This window comes from Madurella fahalii (genome assembly GCF_045866475.1).
Source record: "Madurella fahalii IFM 68171 DNA, scaffold_3, whole genome shotgun sequence".
Lineage (NCBI taxonomy): Eukaryota > Fungi > Ascomycota > Sordariomycetes > Sordariales > Madurella > Madurella fahalii.
Window position 1 is genome coordinate 2,995,916 of NW_027263973.1, and position 17,940 is coordinate 3,013,855.

The 17,940-nt window shown below is 56.9% G+C and overlaps 6 protein-coding genes across 6 annotated transcripts; 2 read left to right on the forward strand and 4 right to left on the reverse strand.

Moving 5' to 3' along the window:
• Nucleotides 1-950: 950 nt before the first annotated feature.
• MFIFM68171_06353 (uncharacterized protein) lies at nucleotides 951-4,119 on the forward strand (the record flags this gene model as incomplete). The annotated part of the gene is made up of 5 exons (XM_071061773.1): nucleotides 951-1,170; nucleotides 1,232-2,832; nucleotides 2,917-3,176; nucleotides 3,244-3,581; nucleotides 3,644-4,119. The coding sequence occupies 5 exons, from the start codon at nucleotides 951-953 to the stop codon at nucleotides 4,117-4,119; spliced, it is 2,895 nt and encodes a 964-aa protein (XP_070917874.1).
• A 694-nt stretch (nucleotides 4,120-4,813) lies between these two features.
• MFIFM68171_06354 (Acetyl-CoA acetyltransferase) lies at nucleotides 4,814-6,073 on the reverse strand (the record flags this gene model as incomplete). Its single annotated transcript, XM_071061774.1, has 1 exon — nucleotides 4,814-6,073. One exon carries the CDS (start codon nucleotides 6,071-6,073, stop codon nucleotides 4,814-4,816), a length of 1,260 nt encoding a protein of 419 aa, XP_070917875.1.
• Nucleotides 6,074-6,833: 760 nt separating this feature from the next.
• MFIFM68171_06355 (FAD-dependent oxidoreductase-like enzyme) lies at nucleotides 6,834-8,564 on the reverse strand (the record flags this gene model as incomplete). The annotated part of the gene is made up of 1 exon (XM_071061775.1): nucleotides 6,834-8,564. One exon carries the CDS (start codon nucleotides 8,562-8,564, stop codon nucleotides 6,834-6,836), a length of 1,731 nt encoding a protein of 576 aa, XP_070917876.1.
• A 702-nt stretch (nucleotides 8,565-9,266) lies between these two features.
• Nucleotides 9,267-9,929, reverse strand: MFIFM68171_06356 (uncharacterized protein; the record flags this gene model as incomplete). The annotated part of the gene is made up of 1 exon (XM_071061776.1): nucleotides 9,267-9,929. The coding sequence occupies one exon, from the start codon at nucleotides 9,927-9,929 to the stop codon at nucleotides 9,267-9,269; it is 663 nt and encodes a 220-aa protein (XP_070917877.1).
• A 493-nt stretch (nucleotides 9,930-10,422) lies between these two features.
• LMCO1 (Laccase-like multicopper oxidase 1) lies at nucleotides 10,423-12,612 on the reverse strand (the record flags this gene model as incomplete). Its single annotated transcript, XM_071061777.1, has 3 exons — nucleotides 10,423-10,616; nucleotides 10,696-12,298; nucleotides 12,352-12,612. The coding sequence occupies 3 exons, from the start codon at nucleotides 12,610-12,612 to the stop codon at nucleotides 10,423-10,425; spliced, it is 2,058 nt and encodes a 685-aa protein (XP_070917878.1).
• A 1,370-nt stretch (nucleotides 12,613-13,982) lies between these two features.
• Nucleotides 13,983-16,462, forward strand: MFIFM68171_06358 (PX-associated-domain-containing protein; the record flags this gene model as incomplete). Its single annotated transcript, XM_071061778.1, has 4 exons — nucleotides 13,983-14,650; nucleotides 14,713-14,958; nucleotides 15,002-15,483; nucleotides 15,528-16,462. The coding sequence occupies 4 exons, from the start codon at nucleotides 13,983-13,985 to the stop codon at nucleotides 16,460-16,462; spliced, it is 2,331 nt and encodes a 776-aa protein (XP_070917879.1).
• Nucleotides 16,463-17,940: the final 1,478 nt, after the last annotated feature.

Below are 17,940 nucleotides of genomic sequence, written 5' to 3' on the forward strand. Positions count from 1 at the left end.
ATCACTGCCCCCAGCAGGGAGAATTCGTCTGAGGGAATAGGCTTAAACAGGAGTGAACAAGTTGAGCTCCCTCGGATGACGAATGGCACATCTTCTCAAACACTCGGCAACGGGAGTTAATAAACTGTCCGCCGTCTCCTCCTGGACGAAGAAACGGCCCGGCAAATCCAGCGACGGCCGTTGCTCCTCGGAAGAAACTACCCAAACACCACTTAATGGAAGACTTGCAAGCAAGGCAGAGCTTCTTTTCTCGCTTGATCTAATCCCTGCGCGCATCCGCTTTCCAGAAGTGGTCAATGAAGCTCCCACATCGTTCGATCGTAGAGACTCCAAAGCCCCTTCCAGCTTAAAACGCATGAAGAGGATATTTGGCCACCAAACTCGCAGGACCATCGCACGACTAAGCACTTGGCACTGTGGAGGTTACCATTGGCAACTCGCTCCTTGACTTGGTTGACGCTCCTCTGGTCTTCGCCTGGCGATGCGGACGTAGAAAGAGAGAGCCCTGCTTGGTGTGTTTGTCTGTGCCTTCCGAGAAAGCGTCCAGCACACGCTAAACAACGTTCCTATACTCGAGGTAAGAGGAATTTCGGATTTCTTTTCCTTTGGCCACCTTCCTCTCGCATTAATTGTAGCCAACCTGCCTTGGGGACGTCTACAATAACCCCAACTTCCTTCCACGCAAAACTTTCCGTACTCTTCCTCGTTGGCTTCCTCCAGTGTTGCACAGGCTCCGAGTCTGACTATCTAAGCATCATTTCTGAACCCTACAATACTTATCACCTCAATTTATTCCCCATTATCTTGAACAACCTACAGCATACCCGATCGTCTTCCCTTTGCGTTGATCTATGGGTTTCCATCTCCTACGCTGCAGGTATTTCTACTGCTCATCGACTTTGCTCTGACAAAACAAAGAGAAAGAGGGAAAGAGATAAGAAGATCAAATCATGGCGCCGAAACGAAAGCCTGCCGCTGCTGCTGGCAACAAACAGTTCAAATCCGACCCTCAATACTCTTGGCAATCAGCTGGCGAACTGGATCCGCCCGTACGAATCAAGATCCTTGAGGAAACGCTGGAAAAGGCCGCCTCCTATTCCACTGAGGTATTGCGCCTCATTAAAGAATACTCAATGAGCGAGGAGCTCCGCAAGTGGTTAGGTGAAGTTGGTGAGTCGCTAGACACTATCTGTCTGCCCGCAATGCTTTCCCATCGCTGACCTTTGCATAGACGCTCTCAAGGCTGAGCGACTAGACTTCGAGGTCCATGTCGGTGTTCAGGGAGCCACCGGTGCAGGCAAAAGCTCGCTTCTAAGCGCACTACTCGATTGCAAAGATCTGCTGCCTTCGAACAACGCCGAAGCCGCCACAGCTACCATTTGCAAGGTATTCTACAACCACGATGATGATCCGCGGAAGGCCTTTCATGCCAAAATTACTTTCCGCAAGCGCCAAGACGTCAAGGAAGAACTTGACAGGTTCTTTGACAGCGTGGTGGAGCGCGATCGTCTGCTACATCCCGACACAGCCAAGGATGGGCAGCATGGCGAAGGGGACGAGTACGACAACAACGACGAAAGGGCTAGAGCAGTGGAAGAGCTTAACGACCACATACAGGATGTTTCGGACAAGATCAAGGCAGTTTGGGGTTACACCCTGAATCAGCTGGCGAAGATGTCGACTGCAGACCTCTTGACTCCCGACGATCCAACTGCAAAACTGTTGTCGTCGACCAAGTCGATATCCAGCTCAGACCAGGAAACTTTCGCCACTGAAATCAAGCCTTACCTCGATTCTACATCCCAGGAGTTCAAAGGAAAGTCTGGTGCAAAGACAAGGACCATGGCGGTGTGGCCGCTGATCGACCACGTCGACATCTATCTAAAGGCCGACATTCTCAAGGGCGGCATTGTCTTGGTGGACCTTCCAGGCCTTTCCGACATTGTCGAGAGCCGGGCGGCTGTGGCTAGAAAACACTATCAGAATCTTTCCGTCACCGCTATCGTGGCTCCCTGCGTCCGGGCGGCTGACGAGAGGACCGCTGTGAACCTGATGACGGAAAACCAAGAACTGAACATGCGGATGGACGGCAAGTTTGACGGTCACAACTTCTGCGTCGTCCTGTCCAAGACAGATGATATTGACGCTTACGCCGTGGGAAAACGGGAGGGATGGATCGAAGAGGTCAAGGCCATTAGCGATCTCGCCGAAGAATTTCAGAACTGCGATGCCATCGCCAAAACCTGTAAATCAACGGCTGATTCTCTTCGGAAGGCCAAGAAAGGTGCAAAGGATGAGTCTGAGAGACAAGGCATCGAGGCCAAGATCAAGAAGCTCAACAAGACCAGAAAACGACAAACTAAAGCCAAAAAGCAGTGCAGAGCCGAGTTTCGAAACCGAAAGGGTGCCCTCTGTCACCACTCCATTCAAGCCCGCAACCGCATTCTTGAGAGACGGATTTTGGATCATCTTCGGCAGCGTCAAGAGGCCTTCCTCAGCCACTCACCAGACGCCTCGACCGAGTTTACGCCTGCCCAGATATTTCCGGTGAGCATGAAGGCCTACTGGGGTCTGCGTGAAAAGAATGCAACAGCGGTTGAAGGATTTCCGAAACCTGCCTACACTGGAATCCCGGCCCTCGCTGCCTGGCTACGGGATGCCACAATTCCACACCGAGAGCGACATGTTATCTCCCTTTTGAATCGGTATCGTGGACTCCTTGACAACATCCAGACTTGGTCCGACGATGAATGCGAGAAGAACAAGGTTCGGCTTTCCGCGGAGCAAATCAAGACCGAGGTCCTTGATCCGATCTGCAATCAGCTTCTTCAGGTTTGTCCTATACAACCATCTCGAATTGATTTTGGCACGTTTAAAACAAAAGGGACGCTGGGCCGCTGACTGAACTCGTTTCAGAATCTCCAGAAATACGGTCTATCGCTCAAGAAACAGGTTGAGGCGTGCGATCCGCTCAAGAACAAACAGAACGCCCTTAAACAGTGCAGCGAACATTGCAATGAGAGAGTCGCACGATGGGTGTTCAGGGACCCTGACAACGCAAATTCCATTTTCAAAATGCATCCGCTAACATTTGCGGCCATCATCAGACGTCAAGGCGGCGAATTCCTGAGTCGCAGCGGAGGCGCCAAACAGAAATATCACTGGATGGAGGATATGTGAGTGTAACAGCAGCGAGGTCACCGGGCGATTTGAGTACTGACAACTCTCGTCCCATTGCCCTAGGGCTATGGCGTTTAAGCGCCAGATCGCCGGTTCTTGGAGTAAGGAGCTCCATAAAAACATCCCGGCTTTGAGGGCTCCAGCGAATACCAAGATCAACGAAATTTGGGACAGGCAGATGAAAGCTCTGACGGCGAATTTGGCAAAGGAATTCCCAGAGGGGAAGAAATACATCATGGACCGGTCTGGGAGTCTCTCGGCAATCAAGGCCGAAGTCAGGGATTTGGTCGGCAAGGCCCTGATCGACATCTCGCGGACGTCAGCTCAAGTTCATCCAGACCTTACGAAGCGCATGGCAGAGAAGTGGGGGCCCGGATTCAGGCTCGCCAACAAGGAAAAGCGTGAGCATCACAAACCCCCAGCCACATATGAAGCCATCGTTTTAACGTAGTTTATCCTGCAGCTGGCAGAGGAGTCATGATGAGGCGTCACGGGCGCTTGAAGAAGCACTCTCTACAGAACGGAAAAAAGATCTATCAGGAATCGGTCCTCGAAATGGAGAAGGAGCTCAAAGCGCACTTCGAAGCGTTCCCTGACACACTTGACGTCGCGTGGAGACGTGGGATCGAGAGACTGCGAACGCAAACCGGTCACATCATCGCCAAGTTTGTCGAGAACGAGGATCACCGGGGCGATGCCGATGGCGAGAGCAGCAAGATCAGCAAGATTGCCCTCCAAAAGCAAGTCCGGAGCGTGCTCATGAGATGGACGGCTGCCTGGGTCACCATCGACCACGACGTAGCCATGGCCGAGAGCACAGCTATCCCTGCCGAGTACGTGCCTCCGAAGGAGAAGGGAAGCTGGTCGGACAGCGACAGCAGCGGCGAAAGTACCATGGATAACGATTCTAACTCGGAGGATGGCATTGATGAAGTCTAAGACGGAGGCAAAGACGGAGGTTAAAACCAAGCCGGATTGGAGCGGCTGAATATTGCGACGGGGTTGATAGAGCGGTAACATGGTGCCGTCTGTAACAGTCTGGCTTATCTGCTGGTTCTTCTGCCTGACTTCACCATCTCGGCGAATCGGCATCTCGCTGATTTCAGCTGCCTATCTGGTTGGAAGCCAAAACATCATTGCGATCACGCTTAGTTAGGTCGGTAGATAGACCCGAGCAAATGACAAAAAAGGCTATGGGCTTGCATACACGTAACTGTGACCTTGCCACTTCGACATCACTAAGAGCGAGTTCCAGACTATCATAATCTCTCCTTAATCTCTAATTAGGTTATCTCCATTATTTTTTCTCCCATTTCTTCGTTCCGTTAAATTGTAATTGCAATATTAGAAAGACTCTTGCTTGAAACAGGGGTCATTTGTCCACTTCTACATCATTTTTCATGTCCGTTGGACGTTTTCGTTTTGATGTGAGTTCGGGTGCTCCAAAAAGGACGGGGGGAAGGGCCGGGGATGGACTGGAAGAGGTTCCTATAGTCAAAAGAGGCACTTTCATTTTCAACCCCCCGAAATCCCTTATTTACACGCAAAACAGTTGCCCTGGTATATATACAGCGCCGCATCCATCATTACACTGTGGTACACGTCACCCGCGACACCCACACATCACGGACCCTCACTCCCTAACAAACACGCCGGCCATGCCCATGCCCGTACCAATGCACATGCTCACCACACCGACCTCGCCTCCGCTCCGCTGCAGGCCGTGCATAAGCGTGCTGACCATGCGGGCGCCCGTGGCGCCGAGCGGGTGGCCCAGGGCGATGGCGCCGCCGTCGGGATTGACCTTGGCGTCCTGCCAGTCCCTCTCGAGGCCGAGCTCGCGCACGCAGTGGATGGCCTGGCTGGCGAAGGCCTCGTTGATCTCCCAGCGGTGGACGTCGGCGGTGGCCAGGCCGAGCTGGCGCAGCAGCTTGGGGATGGCGAGGGCCGGGCCGATGCCCATCTCGTCCGGGGCGCAGCCAGCCACGGCGGCGGCGACGAACCGGCCCATGACGCGGTCGGCCAGGCCGAGCCGCGTGGCCGTGCTCCGCCGCATCAGCAGCGTGGCCGCCGCGCCGTCGCTCACCTGGCTCGAGTTGCCGGCGGTGCTGGCGCCGTCGGGCGCGAAGGCGGGCTTGAGCTTGGCGAGGCCCTCGAGGCTGGCGTCGGCGCGGATGCCGTCGTCCCGGTCCACGGTGACGGTCCGCTCCTCGCCTACCTTCTTCCCCTGCTTGTCCACCTCCTGGAAGCGCGTGGTGACGGGGACGATCTCGGCGTCGAAGGCGCCGGCGTCGCGGGCGCGCGCGGCGCGCCGGTGCGACTCGACGGCGAAGGCGTCCTGGTCGGCGCGCGACACGCCGTACCGGCTCGCCACGTTCTCGCTCGTCAGCCCCATGGGCATGACGCAGTCGCGCGCGTCCTTGACGGGCGACTCCCTGAGCGCCGGCCAGGCGTCGACGGGGATGGCCTTGGACCCGTAGTTGCGCGTCATGCTCTCCATGCCCGCGCCGATGCCCACGTCGATCATCTCGGTGCGGATCTGCGCCGCCACGAGCGCGATGCTCTGCAGCGACGACGCGCACGCCCGGTTGGCCGTGTACAGCGACGTCGTCGACGGGAAGCCGACGTGGTTCATGGCCATGCGGGCCGCCTTGGAGCCGCCCAGCTCGCTGAGTACGACGCCCACGGCCACGTCGTCGACGGCGGCCGGGTCCAGCTGCGGGTTCTTGTCGAGCGTGGCCCGCAGCACCACCGACAGCAGCTCCTCCGGGTAGGCATCCTTGAGCTGGCCGCGGTAGGAGCGGCAGATGGGCGTGCGCAGGGACGAGACGATAACCACATCAGTCGGCGCCTTGGCCAAGACGGCCTTGATGCCTCTTGGGAGCACCGTCATGTCTGTTCAAGAATTGGTGCCGTTGATATGCGTGTGTGTTTTTAGTTTGTTCCGGGGAACGTCAAGTGCGAAATTCCCTTGGCTCCGAAATAGGCCGGTTGACGGGAGAAAGGTGCTTCGGCAGTTGAAGTGTGTTGCGAGCTTCCGGGAAAAGACACAAAACACCAATGGCTTGCTCAAAGACAAGTGCCAAACGCCGGGGGTATCTTCAATTGTAGATAGGGGATAAAGAAAATAAACACAAGAGAGAAAATTGGAAGAGAACCAGAAGACGCCCTTTGATACCGTCTTCGGCAGCGGTTCATTCGGGATTACTCGTAGCCGCGATGGTGGAGATAGGGCATCCCGGCAGTGGGGCAAAACACAGAGCAGGGAGGCGAATTCCCCGGGGGGGCGGCAGTGCAACTCGGCAGCGCTGGCATCCCCACCTGCGGGTACCGAACCGGAAGTGTTCCATGTCTTGACTATCGGATATGATCTAGTCACAGCAATCGAGCATTAGATTCCCAATTCAAGGCCATGTCGGATTCAAATCACTCAAGAGCCTCGGAGCCAGTCTGGAGGCATCTCATATGCCTTGCACCAAACGCCTGTCCCCGTGTTAACTGCATAATACACAGCACACCCAATGGCCGGTCCGGAAGAACCGATCCGGCAGGTATCATAGCCATAACAACCTCGAAACTTTGCACACCCCGTCGTAAACAATGATCAGCATTCTTGAGAGCCCGCTTGGACGGTAACCCGTGTCCCATGTCAGCTACACCTCGCGGCTGTAGTGTATTCCCAGTCCAATACGACCGGTATCCCGCAACCCACCGGCCTCCCGCAGCTTCTTGGTCGGGCTCATAACCCGATCTTGTATCGGGAGTCCGTCGGCCTCCACATGCTGCCCGCTGTACTTGCGCTTGCCGTTGGAAAGGCCGCTCTTATTCAGCCCGCCGAACAGCTTCGCCTGCAACTTCGCGCTCCTGTCCGCCGCCGCCGGCGTGCCGTCCCGGGAGTTCCCGGCTGAGCTGGCAACGTCAAAGCTCTCGCGGGGGTCTCGACGGAGCATTTGTGAGGCAGCTTGGCTGGCCTGGCTCTCAAAGACCTCCTCCTCTTCCTCCCCGCCCGACTGCCGCCGTCGCGACGAATGCTGCGAACCGCGGGAGACAAAGGACTGCAAAGCTTGGCGGGCCAGTTCTTGGTTATCCTCGGCCGATATTGTGCTCTCCCGGCTCTTGCGGCGCTCTTGGCTCCTAGACATGATCGGCGACAGGTTTGGCTTTTCGGACACGAATCGGGAGGTGCGGTACGGCGGCTCGGTTTGAGGCACCAGATCGACCGAAGGAAGAAGCCCATGCCGTCGGTCATCGCCCCGGCCACGGGGTAGTGGCGTGGTTGGTAGGGAAGACATTGACTGGACGTTCCGGGTGTGCTTGGGGGGGATGCGGGGCGCCGGACGATGGCTGCTGGTTGGCGTTGAAGGTGCACTGTTGTTATCTTGGCTGAGAGCCTGGAGCAGAACGGCGAATCCCTCTTGATCCCGATGGCTATCCCTATGCGCCGATCGAGGAGTCTGTCGGGGGGTTGCTCGGTGCTGCTGAGGGCTTGTAGTTTGTGCCTTGGGCGTCATGGCCCCGTGAAACATACCTCCAGGGCTGCAGAGGAGGTGGAAGTGCTCCCGGTTCTCCCGGATGCGGTTCAGCAACATCTCTCTTTCGTCCGTCAGCACGGCAATCTCTTCCTCCTTTTGCTGTATGATCTTCCGCGCCGCCTTGATCTTCTTGTGCAGAACATCGTTCTCCTCGAGCGCCTGTTCGTGCAAGACCTTAATCTGCAGATACTTGGCTTGTGTTGACTCGGATGCCGCGATGATGTCGCGGCGAGCTTGCCGTGCGCACTCGGCTTTTTGCAGGGCCTGGACTTCCTTCCTGGTCATCTCGTGCTCGACGGCGGCACGTTTCGTATCCTCTTCGGCCCGGATACTGAGCATGTTGTATTGCAGCTTGTGGTGAGCAGCTTCCATCTTGAGTCTCGCCTGCTCGGCCATGCATGCCTGGAGCATGCTGCGGAGCTCGTCGGCGGAAGCATCGGCAATCTGGTGTGGGGATGGCGAGACAAATTCCGCAGCTACGCTTTCCCTCTTGATGCCGTTGAGGCCGGTCGCAGGCGGTGAAAATATCCCGGAGCGCTGCGAGCCTAGGTAGCCAAGCGGATTGACCGACGCGGCCCCGGCGGCGTTGGGAAGCTGGGAGGATGGAGGCGGGGTGAGGGATGACGGAATGACGGCTGGTGCGGCGAGGTCATCGTTGGCCTCAGTCCTGAAAGACGAAGCAGGGTCGTCGATTGGGGAGTTGGGCGCTTCGGTTGGGGGCATGCTCTGCTGCGACGAGATGATAATGGACTCATCGTCGTGTGGGGTGATAGGGTCGTCGACAAGGGCGGCCCGATCCTGGTCGGGAACGCCATCAACGAGCTGGGCAGAATGCTCCGAGTCCGACGACATGTTGGAGAGGCAAGGCGAGGTGCACTGTCTGTTGATTGTAGATGCTGGATTGGCAGGGTGAGGAGACGGCTAATATGCGATGTCAAGAAGAGACGCCGCGAGAGGCGGACGTCCGTGTGTGTCTGAGTGTGTGTGTGTCTGTCGATGGCCGCTGTTGAATGTCGCTAGAACACGTCACTCAGATTTTACGATGGTGACAGGATGGGCCGAGCGGCGCTAGATAGAGCGAGCGACGGGCAAGCGGAAGACAGAGCGAGAGGTGTGCAGCCTCATGAAGCACTTGCGGCGCGGATGGTCAACAAGTTGACGGGTGCATTGGCGGGCCGCTTGCGTGGAATTGAGGTGGTAATGCTCGGGTGGAGATGGAGTGCACAGCTTGGTCAGTGTTGCTGGCGGTTGCCCTGTGAAATGAAGAAATTAAACGGGGCTGGCCTCGTTAGGCTAAACCGAAAGCAGGCTAGCCTTGGAAATACTGCCGCCGTTCACCGGCTTTGCGCCTTGGCTGCGGGGCCGCCCAGCCCAAGCTTTGAGCAAGCTCCCGTCCTCCGCTGCCAAGGCAAACACGCACATCTGGGAGCTCCAAAGCTCCAGTCAATCATGGCTTTTGGTGGGCTGTAAAACCAACTGATATTACCCAATCTCGCAAACTTCCGAGGCGGCGCCGAATTCTATAATCTATTACTCGCCGCATCCCTCATCAATCTAAATAAACACCAGCCCAACAGCTGCAGCACCCGCAGCCAGCCCAATCACCCCCTTTGCAACCGCTCCCGTCGGCACCGCTCCAGCAGTCGACAACGCACTCGACTCGACCGATCCCGAGTCAGTCGGCGCCGAGCCACCCGGCCCATCAACAACAGCCGTGACTACCATAACCGTCGTCCTCGCCTGCCCCGTCTCTCCTTGGTCTCCCTCACTAACCTCTCCCGACGCCGATGCCGATGCCGACTCCTCACTAGTGCTAACCGACTCCGGCGCACCGGTAACCTCAGCACTCTCGGAGGAACTCTCCTCAACTTTCGACCCCGTCGTCTTCGCCGTCGTCTTGGTCGTCGTTGCCGCTGTCGTGCTCACAACGTCACCCCCCGCGGTCTTGGTGAACCCGTCCCAGAAGCTAGGCGTGACTGTCTCGGTCCCTTCGTACAACGGACAGCCGGGCACTGTGGTCTTGGGTGGCGCCCTACCACCGCCGCAGTCGAGGAAGTCGCAGATCTCACCCGTATCGGGGTCATACCAGAGGAGGGAGACGTATCTGGTCATGTAGGGGACCTCTGTCGAGACACAGCCCTCGAGATTAGTTCGGGCTGCTGCGGGGATGGACAGAAGGGCTGCCGCAGCGAGGAGCTTGGTGATTATCGAGGCCATTGTCGCTGTTCAGGTGAGTTTGCTTCTGCTTGGTTCGTGGAGGTACAGGTAGGTAGTGATGGCGTCGCTGGTGGCTGTAGAGACGATGGTCTAAATGTTACTGAGTTATGAATGAGTGACTGTAATGCAAAAACGAGTGTCGGAGTTGAACAGGAGACAAGAGCCGGTCAAGAGGACAGTGGAAAGGAGATGAAGCCCCCCGGAACAAGAAAGTGTTCCTAGCTGGGATGATCCAAATCAGAGCGGGTCAATACGAACTATTTCCAAGGGCTAGACCGACATGGAACAACTGCCCAATGCCTCGCGAAATAAGCAACTGAGTCACTTGCCACGGACCATGTCCAGGCCTGAAGTGAGCCACAAACCAAATTCTCCCCCGAAACGCCGTGATCCCCGAACAACGAGAACGCGCTCAAGCCTCGCGATGCCGCCTAGCCGCTGATATCGATCCATGTACAGTGACCTCTCATCACTCCCCGATCCATCCTTGTCATCAATACAGGCCATGACCATAATAATCTTCTCCGGGACGGCATTTCTTCATGTCGTCAAAGTATTCATAAACTCCAGGGTCGTGCGTGACGTTGCCGTACACACTGCCTCCGTAGGTAAAATACTCCTTACTCAAATGCAACGGAATCTTGATGATATCATCCGCGTCACCAACCACCCAAACAGTTTGCATGCCTGCCACAGCCCCGGTCAGCAGCGCACTCACACAGATGCAACAAAAAACACGTGCATGCAGGACAGGGGAAACACTCACCCATCATCATGTGCGCCAGGATGTGACAATGGATCATCCACACGCCGGGCTCCGTCATGCGCATCCTCCAGCCCCGCCAGCCCGTAATTTCGCCGGGCGCCACCCAGTTCCGGTGCTGCAACAGCATGGTGGTGTCGCGCTTGACGGACTTGAACCCCAGCTCGGCGAGCTTCGCGTTGTTGGCATCCGCGTCGTACGGGCCTGGCCCGCTGCCGATGTCGTAGTAGTGCCTGCCGTGCGCGTGGAAGGGATGCGACTCGACCAGGCCCTGGATGGGCGGGAACTGCGAGCCCGTGTTCTGAAACACAATCTCAATCACCTCGCCGAGCTTGGCCGGGAATGTCTTGGTCGCCGGGTCCCAGCCGTAGTTGGCGAGGGCGGCCTCGTAGTTGGGTAGGGCCGCCGCGCCGCGCTCGTAGATGTCGATCAGCACCGGCTTGGTCTGGGTTGTATCCTTGTACGAGAGGTGGGCGACCTCCCAGAGGACGTGGCCCGTCACGTTGTCCTCCTTCTGCACGCTGTTGACGATGAGGCGGCGTGTAACTTCTTCCGCGGACGGCGCCTCGTTCTTCTCCGGGTAGAGGGGCCGTAGGGCGTACTCCAACCAGTCGGTATTATTGATGGGGAGGCTGAGGACAGGCTCCAACGGTGCTGCGGGGACCGGAGCGTCAGGGTTGTACCGGAGGACGCCGTAGCCGCGGTATGCTTCAGGACGGTCGCGTGCCTCAAACTGTAGAAAGTAAGTCTCCTTGTTGCCATTCGCCTTCAGCTCCTCGACTGTCTTCGCTTTGAAGAGGATGTCGAACCGCTGACCGCCACCGAGCTGGAGGTGGTCTGTCGTCACGGGGATGTTGTACTCCCCGCCGTCGACTTGGATAACGGTCAGGTCATCGTGATCTTCAAAGGCCATTGTCAGAAAAGAGAGACCGGTACCACCAATGAAGCGGAACCTATAGGTCTTGCCGGGCTCGACATCAATGACGGGCAGAATACAGGCGTCGGTGATCTCGATCTGGTTTCCGAACGGGTCCGACCAGCAGTGCGGAGCGCCACCGTAACCCGAAGCGGCAGCGCCAAACGTGCCAGCGGCATCATCGTCAACATACTCGTCTCGCAGGTGGGCGCTGCTGCCATGGCCGTCGTGTGGTCCGTAACGAACCCTGCCATAGAAGCCAGGACGGCGGCCTCGAAGGCTTCCAAAGTAGCCGTTCACCCCGCCCGGTAGTCCCGCAACAGCCGTCTGATCGGCTGCGACGCCTTTACCATTCAATATGACGCCATGCACTTCTCCTGCCCAAACAAAGGGGGATGCCGCCAGGCCTTTCATCATGTCATGGTCAGACTTGTTGAAGTAGTCCTGGAAATGCAGTATCCGCTCGTCGTCGTATTGATGTGGTGGTGGCCCACAGTCCTCCACAATCAGGGGGCCAGCAGCGCTCAGTGCTTGCATGTCGACATGGGAGTGGTAGAAGTAGGTGCCGGCGTCATGGACCTCTGGGGCGAGCTCGTAGTCGAAGAAGTGCCCAGGGGGGATTGGCCACTGTGTAGCCTGGGGAGTCCCGTCCGCGAATGGCGCCAACCTCTGGGTCAGGCCGTGCCAATGCTGTGACGCGGCCAGTTAGTGTTGGTTATACAGGAGGTGCGAGGTCGGCTTACCATGGTGATATTCCGGTCCTTCATGTCATTGTACACCCTGATCCATGTTCTCGCGCCAGGCGGCACGCGTATCAGCGGACCTGGGGATGTGCCGTTGATGATAACATCCTCGCGGGTCTCGCACGCCGATGGCATCTGGGCAACGGTCACGCGGAGGATATGATCGGGCGTGAATCCTTTACCGTGTACAGCAAAATCAGCCAGGACGGCGGCCGGAAACCGACTCCCGAATAACAGGAGGACTGCCGTGGTGATCCACATGGTCAGTGTTCTCCCGAGCGTTCTAATCGACTGCGTGTGTTCTCGGGAGCCAGTGGACGTTTATGGATGTTGCTAGACGCTACTTGGCGTTTTTGAATACCGATGGGCGGTCTTGATGAGCTTGCATCAACTCCGGCACATTCTTGGCTAAGAGCTATATACGGGTGGGAGGACAACCTCCGCCTGGCGTCGTTGCCCTCGCCACGTCCCGTGGCTAGTTATACTCACAGCAGGGGAGCTCGAGCGCTCCAATTTCTCGCTAACGCAAGTACGAGTGAGAAAGCTCCGAGCCCACTGGTAGACACAGAGTCTCGGCAGTGCAGCTCACCAGTCCGGCCGGGCTTGCCCTGCCATCCGGCCAAAGACAACAGTGAGGTGTCAAAGCCGGGACCGGGCACAAGAGAAGGCCGCGAGAAGGCAAGTACTTCTTCTTTGACGGGGCAGCTGCACTGCTCATGATGGCCTTGGTCCAAGATGGCTCCCACGAGTTGCCCGCCAGTAGCATCACCGAGGGGGTTCGAGCGCGCTTGGCATCACCGTGGAGAGGCCGAGAGGAGCCGCAGATCGACGGTGCGCATTCTGTGCATACCCAGAAGTTCGAGATCGTGACGAAAAGATGCCAAGTTAGGCCCATAGCAACCGCAATGGTTGGGGTTCAGTCGGTGTAGCAGGAGCGTTGTTGCTGCCGTGACGCTGACGCTGCTTTCCGTCCGCACCCCAGTTTTGCACGTGTTCTCGGAGAGAAAGAGAGCAGGCGCTGTGCATAACAATCAATACCTGCTGGGCCGAAAAACCTCCCCAGTCTCCAGGCACCGGTTGACTGAAGTTCAAAACAGCAAACGCCTTCATACGTGGATTGCGCTAAGCAACGGTGGGAAAGTGGGAACAGTATACAGGGTTAGGGTTGTTACCTCGTGTGCAGCAGCACCACGGCCGCTCCTCTTCAACCTTGCGCCGCGAGGCGACTGTTCACGTCAAATAAGTTTCGAGCCGTTTTCCCGTCTTTCGGCTCAGCAGCTTGACACAGCCCCACACCTCGCAAAACCGTGCTGCGGCCGTTTCTCACGGTTTGCTGGTTTGCGGGTTCGCGAGTTGCGATTTGCAAGTTGCAAGTTTGCAATCCCGGGGTTGGCCGGCTGATCTCTCACTTCCAACTTCTGACGTCAAACTACTGAATACAAATGCCCGGTGCCGCGCGGACCCCAGCATACGGTCCTGATCTGTGACACTCGCTCGCTAGCGTCGCCTTAAAGCCGGGATCTAGAAACTCGGTTGGATACGTTCCCAGAGCCCAAGCTTTGGCTTAATGGGAATTCTCCGCCTGTCGAGCTCAAGTCACGTCTGCTGCTGTCGCCGGCCCGTCGCTCGCCATGGAGAAACAGCCGATCAATAACACCGAACCCCCGGGTCATGGCGTCACCACATCTGCTGGCCCCGAAGCTTTGACACCCTGCCAGCTGCACGCCCTCTTTGACATTCTCACACACCATGAGACATACGCAGAGGTGGAGCGCTTCAAAGACCCCGGCACTATATCCGAGTACGGGTACCCGTTTGCTCAACGCAATCCCGGGTCCGCCGGCGCGCCGTCATACGCCGCAGACTCGTCCGCGCCTTTGTTGGCAGGCTTGCTTCGGAGCATCGTGCTGCCATGTCCCGGGGTCCGGGATCTGCCAGCTGAATTCTGGCACGTGAGATTTCAGGGCATTTTGGAGAAGCTGGCCGAGGCAGAGCTCTCGGAAAGCTACGACAAGGGCGTTTTGGGTACTAGAAAGACCTTGGCCACTGCTGCGTCGGCGATCCACGAGATCGTATCGAGAGGTATCCTCGGGGGAATCCCCAAAGGCCCGCCCAGATATCTGCACGGTGCGTATGACAGGAATGACGCCAAGGATCTTGTCCGGGCTTGGGAGGATGTTGTGCATGAGCTCCTGTACGGAGCCCTTATCGATGAACTCTTTGCGTGCGCGACAGAGCGCCCGACTCTCGAAGAGCACTCTCCCGCCGTGCTGGCTGCTGTGGACTACATAATTATTCAGTGAGTATGCAAAGAGTCGTGATCCCGAGAATTAAAAGTATCTGATGTTGACTTTGCTTTAGTCTAGCGACTTTATTGCACCACGTCTTTGTTCTGTCCGCCGAAGGACCCTATCTCTTGAAACTGCTGGAAAATGTACACAAGCTGCTGCCATACTCGATGGTCAAGCAAACCCTCCGCATAGGCAATGTAGCGACCATGCTCAACGGTATGATGCGACTGCTCCTAGCCAAGGTGGGAGTCGGGGCGCTCTCCAACTGGGTTGGGTTGACCCAGAATGCCGATGATGGCATGAACCTCCTTCAAAGGTATGAGGCTGTGTGAAATCAGGGGCCTAGCTAACTTTTGTAGGATTATTTCGCTCGTGCTGTCGTGGGACAGTTCGGAATTCCGCAAGTCCGCCGAGAGCATCGAAAAGGCTAAAGGGGGCTCCTCTCCCACCAAGGAACAGCTTGCCGCAATCAGAGCCTACCTTGACAAGCCAAGAGACGTACACGGCGACGCTCGTATTGCTAGCATCGATGGGTCTAAGTCCATGATCGCCACAATAATGGAACGCTCGAATCCAGCTCTGTTAGCCTCCCTCTCAGATACACAACATGCACGGTGTCTCGAGTATTTTTCAGCCCTCCTTGCAGCGCGGGACCGCGACGAGATCGCCAACGCTCTCTGCCGCCAAAACCCCGATCTCTTCACACAAGCCCTGAAAGACGCCGTGGCTAGTTTCGAACCAATGATCCGGGCCGTCCATGAAGGAGTCGACCTCCGAGAGCACGTGTCAGCAGCTGAGGGCTTTCTAACCGACTTGATTAACGTTTGCAAGGCCAAGAAAGGTGCGTCCAGCCTTCTAGGCACCCTAGCGAATGGCATGCTAAAGGTGACCCCGAAGCACGCGTTCCATCCGTGGAGGACTTCGTCATGCTGCTCAGGAGGAACCGCCAGCTCCTATACAACTGGCTACACCAAGTGGCAAGCCAGTGCCCTGTACTCAGGGACGACTTTTGCGCCTGGGCGAAGGAGACGATCAAAGTGTTTCGGCAGGACACGCGGACATCACCGGGCCTTCAAACTACTTCCAGGTCTAACCCCTCAGAGCAAAACAATACCGCGGCCAACACAGATCGCCGCAACGGAGCTGCCGGCGCCATGAGTTCCAGCCTCCAGCACCTCTTCGCTTCGCAGTCCCCAGAGACGAAATCCCGTGTCCTCCCGGCCATCGACGCCCATGCGGCGTATCTCTCCGACCTCTCCGACCTGTCTCTGGAACGCATGCAGCGCATCCTGGACAACATGACCACTACTACCTCCGACCCCGACACAGCCCCCGCTACCCTCGCACCACCCTCAAACCCCTCCTCCTCCACCTCCACATCTTACTTCTCACCCGGCTCCTGGTCGGGACGATCCAGTCCCGCTCCTCCCAACGCGATCCCTAAACCAAAAACCGGAACAAACTCGAGCTCGCCCGCGCCCGGCTCGTTCGCGGGGCCGGGCATGTTCCTCGCCCGCTGGCAGCACCTCCTGGACGAGACGCTCATCGCGCCTGCTGCTTTCGTTGGCGGCGGTGGCCCGTTAAGGAAAGGGAAGGATGTCAAGGGCTTATTGGCGAGGGGTAAGACGGTGGCGCAGGTCGGTGGAACGGCGTGGGGTAAGGATAAAGATGGTAATGGCGGTGGGAGTGGTGGGTGGGATTCTGCTGTGCTGGCAAGGATGGCTGAGGAAGAGGCGCCGAGGGCGCCGGATGTGGGGGTTGTGGTTGAGGTGCTGGGAGAGGGGTTTAGGGAGTTGGTTGCGGGGTTGGTGAGGAGTTGAAGCAGGGATTCAAGGGTTCAAGGGTGGGAGTGTGGGATGTAGGGGATGAGGAAATAGAGCGGTGGGATACGCTGCGGGATAGAGATGATTTCGGCAGCATGGTGTGCGTTAGAGGGATGTATTGTAATTCATAACCGTCTGTTTTGTACAGGTAACGGGTGATTTAGCATGCGGTTTTGTAGAACTGTGAGGGCTAGCCTGAGATGCAGTCAATTGGATACGGCAGCATACCTGAGAGAAAGAGTGATACGCCCGGTCCAACCCGTGGATTCTCCCGTTAGGCCATCGGCTTATAGACCCTTCGGAGAACCCAGTTTCAAAGACACCCTCTTTTTCCTTGTCAAAAATACAGTGATGCCTGCTATATATACGTCATGACGCTAATGACAAACTAACCGTACTGTGACACAGACCGAGTGGACGGTGCAACTTGAGGCTGCAGGCCTACCAAGATGACCAAGGCCTCAGCTCTAGGAAGCGTGGCGGGATATTTGATTTCACAACACGCAATTCGTACGTAACGGTGCTTGTCAGGTAATGAGGGGATTGAGATTTGCTATCTCAGGGTTGATGTTCGCGAGCAAGCTAACTTGTCCAGAGAAGTGATTCGTTCCAAGTAGCCAACCCGTCAACAAGGGAATCCCACGCCATCCATCCTGATCATAAACCGATAGTCTGTCCGACTAACCCCGAAACCGAAACAATGAACTAAGCCACTGGTACCATCAAAGATGGTCAATCGTTCTTGCCGAAGGAGAGTGAAATTGTCGAGACTGTGCGAAACGCCACCGTCCTGAACCGACTTGGATGAAGATAGGGCAGCTTATTTGCAGCCGGCGCAAGAGCCTGATGGGGAATGGGATGTTAGTCACGGCTCGGGCACTGGTGTGTTCAGATGTGGATGGGAAAGATGGAACCTACAGTCAGAGCCGCAGGTGCAGGCCGAAGCAGAGCCGCCGCAGTTGCAGGTGCCGGGCATTTTGAAGATGGTTGTGGAGTTGGGTGTTTGGTGTGAGAGTGTGTTGGACTTGGAAGACTGTAGGCTTTGCAGAATGCTCTGGTGATTGCTGATGGAGAAAGATGTCGAGTGGAAACGGGGAGTCGGGGTCTTACTTATAGGCGTCAACTGTCATCTGGTTTGGCAGTTGCGGCCAGGATGGTTGCGTGGTTTGTGCGGTTCCACGCCTTCTTTCTTGGGCCGGCCGCATCCACTCACCGCCCACGTCGACCATCGCTCAGCCTGTCACAAGTCGCAACCACATCCCGCAGTGTCAGGGACGATGCAACAGCGAGGCATGGTGGGCTGGCCCTCACACGAACCGGGGAACGGCACAATCCGCGCACTCAGACGATCTTGTCGGTGAGTGGTCAGCCCAGTGCCAATGTGGGTCACATGACAGTCTAGCCAATCATGTGCGGGCTCAACTGCGTCATTGGCAAATCCTCTGCGAGATTTGTGCGTGAAGCTCGTCCAGTCG